This window comes from Helianthus annuus, chromosome 3 (assembly GCF_002127325.2).
Source record: "Helianthus annuus cultivar XRQ/B chromosome 3, HanXRQr2.0-SUNRISE, whole genome shotgun sequence".
Lineage (NCBI taxonomy): Eukaryota > Viridiplantae > Streptophyta > Magnoliopsida > Asterales > Asteraceae > Helianthus > Helianthus annuus.
In genome coordinates, this window is record NC_035435.2 from 174322290 (window position 1) to 174325250 (window position 2961).

The following is a 2961-nucleotide window of genomic DNA, read 5'->3' on the forward strand; positions in this document are numbered from 1 at the left end:
AATAATAAAAAGGTATGTATAAAGCCACCACGACAATATTCCTCCACTAATCTGTCATTTTTCCAAACTTAAAAATAAGATTGAACAAACACTTCCACTTCCACTTTCACACTTTAATCGGTATATTGTCCAAACCAACTGCTTTTCGTCCCATCTTTCTGTGTGACTTTCATAATGGGAGACTCTAAAAAGACTTTCACCCTATAAAACCTCTCTCCAACCTTCAGTTCCTAACACCACATAACAAAATGAAAACAACCCTCCTATTTACTAGTATATTTCTTGCCGGACTCATTTTTATTGAGCCGGTTGCATCCCAAAAGTGTAAATGTGCTCCACACATGTGTTGTAGCAAGTATGGTTATTGTGGCACTACTAGTGCTTACTGCGGTAAAGACTGTCGAGGCGGCCCGTGTTCTCTACCAGCTCCAAATAATAACGCAAACGTCGCGGGCATAGTGACCGTTTCTTTCTTTAATGGGATTGTTTACAAGTCTAAAAAATATTGTCCTGGAAGACGTTTTTACACACGTGATGCCTTTCTTAAAGCGCTCAAGAACTACCCACATTTTGGTAGATCTGGTTCGATCGCGGATTCAAAGCGTGAAATCGCAGCTTTCTTTGCTCATGTTACTCATGAGACGGGACGTAAGTTGATGAACTATCTAAATTTCTTCAAACTAGTTATCTTAATTAAAATATTCATGTTACACACATGTGCTGTTTTTACCATACTCATACATATTTTTATATGATTCACATTTCACATACAAGTTAATCAATGAATATCTACTTCTATCTAGGATTGGCGCTTTGCGACGGGACCATTAAGCCGAACAAAAAGTAAACGTAAAATTAATTAATCATGCACACACGCTATAGCGTGTTAACTTGCAAAAATTAGCGTGTTAACTAAGTCAGTTTAAGACCATGCGAGTTTCGACGGAGCCGTTAAACCGTAAAAAAATAGATGTAAACACGTTGAACTACACGCGCGTGTTGGAGCATGTTAACTCGCAAAATTTAGAACAAATCGTAAAATGATAAATTTGAAAAAGATGTAAAGTACATGGACCAAATTTGAAAGTGAAAAAGTGTTGGGTTAAGTATAGAAAAGGTTTGTGACAAATATGTAAAGCATGAAAACTATACAGATTATGTAAAAGATAAAAACTATTAGGGTTAAAAGTATAAAAGATTAAAAAAAGGGTTAAAGTAAATAAAAATTGAAGAGTGAAAAAAAAAGTTAAAAAGTCAAACAAAATTGAATAGTGTTTTTGTGAGGGGAGTTTTTTTTTTCTTTTAATTAATTAATATATTGGTAATGGTAATTACCAATATTTAACCAAATATTATCACTACAAGAATGGAACACCTTTACGCTGTTGACTTTTAGCCGCGACATGTCGTCGCTAAAGGGTCGCCGGTATTGATAGGTCGCTATTGGCCTGTTGTCGCCGGTATTGCTCCTTGACGCCGCTAAAGGGTTTAATGAGGGTTGACTAGAGATAAGGTTTGTGTGGCTAGGGTTTAAAGTTCTGGCACATACTTTTAGTGGAGACACCCGTCGCCGCTATTGCCCATGCTATTGCCGTCGCTAATATCCTTTAAATCCACAACCGTTAGATCAGGATTTTGATCAACGGCTGAGGTTTGGTCTCAGGCTCCGTGACGCGGATTGACCAATAGTGACGACATTAGGCCTGTCGCCGCTAATGGTTTCGCCGGTATTGATATATATTTCTTGTAGTAATTAAGCACCCTTTGCTTTTCTTTTTGACATTTTAATATTTGTTACATGCTTGCACAGACTTTTGTTATACTGAGGAGGTAAATGGTCGTTCAAGAAACTATTGTGACAATACTGCGACCAAATATCCATGCAACCCTAAGAAAAGTTATTATGGAAGAGGCCCAATTCAACTTGCATGGAACTACAACTATGGTGAAGCCGGAAAGAGCCTCGGGTTTGATGGGCTTAACAACCCGGATATCGTGGCTAGTGACCCGGTGGTTTCATTCAGGACCGCGTTGTGGTTTTGGATGGAGAATGTTCATTGGGATTTCGCTTCTGGTAAAGGGTTTGGAGCTACAATCAAGGCCGTCAATGGAAATGAGTGCAACGGTAAGAAACGAGCCGCTGTAAGCGCTCGTGTCGCATACTACATTGGTTATTGTAAAGAGTTTGGTGTTCCTGCGGGGAAAAAACTTAGGTGTTAATGTTGTTTTATGAGTTTCAAGTACCCCTAAGTTAGCTTAATAATTATCTATGTTTAAAATAGATATTTGACACAACGAAGGTCGAATAAATGAACTTATGTTATAAAAGTAGAGTAAAGTTCTTGTACAAATAATCTTAACATACTAAACATACAAATTGAAGGAAAACTCAAAAAAACAAGGTGGCATTTTTGTAATTATCAATAACTATCAAAGTTACTCTACAAATATACCTAAAAAAACCTAACCACTCACCCCACCCCCAAAAAAAACCTAAACCCCCCACCCCCCAAAAACCTAAAAAAAAACTACCCCCCACCCCACCCCCACCCCCCAAAAACCTAAAAAAACCTAACCCCCCCCCCACCCCCAAAAACCTAAAAAAAAACCTAACCCCCCCCCCACCCCCAAAAACCTAAAAAAAACCTAACACCCCCCCCCCCCACCCAAGCTAAAATGCTAAAAACTAAACCCCCTAAAAAACCTAAAAAAATCTAAAAAAATAAAAAAAACACACAAATTATTTTATTTTATTTTTTAACATTTTTTATTAAAAAATCGCTACTTTTAGTAGCAGCAATTTTTTTTTTTTTTTTTTTTTTTTTTTTTTTTGCTAACGAAATGTAGCGATTTTTTAATAAAAAATGTTAAAAAAAAATTGTGTTTTTTAGGTATTTTTGGTTGTAACTTTGATAGTTGGTGGTAATTACAAAAATGCCACCTTGTCCTTTTGGGTTTTCC

The 2961-nt window shown here is 36.8% G+C and overlaps 1 protein-coding gene across 1 annotated transcript; it reads left to right on the top strand.

The window, feature by feature from the left end:
* The first annotated feature begins 222 nt into the window (after positions 1-222).
* Positions 223-2323, top strand: LOC110931013 (endochitinase EP3). Its single transcript, XM_022174407.2, has 2 exons — positions 223-648; positions 1811-2323. Exons 1-2 carry the CDS (start codon positions 249-251, stop codon positions 2218-2220), a joined length of 810 nt encoding a protein of 269 aa, XP_022030099.1. The 5' UTR covers positions 223-248; the 3' UTR covers positions 2221-2323.
* The last annotated feature ends 638 nt before the right edge of the window (positions 2324-2961 follow it).

Excerpts from the sequence above, each read along its gene's own strand:
- LOC110931013 (XM_022174407.2), top strand. The coding sequence starts at position 249 with ATGAAAACAACCCTCCTATTTACTAGTATATTTCTTGCCGGACTCATT. Across the intron at positions 649-1,810 it reads TGTTACTCATGAGACGGGAC|ACTTTTGTTATACTGAGGAG; the intron begins GTAAGTTGATGA and ends ATGCTTGCACAG.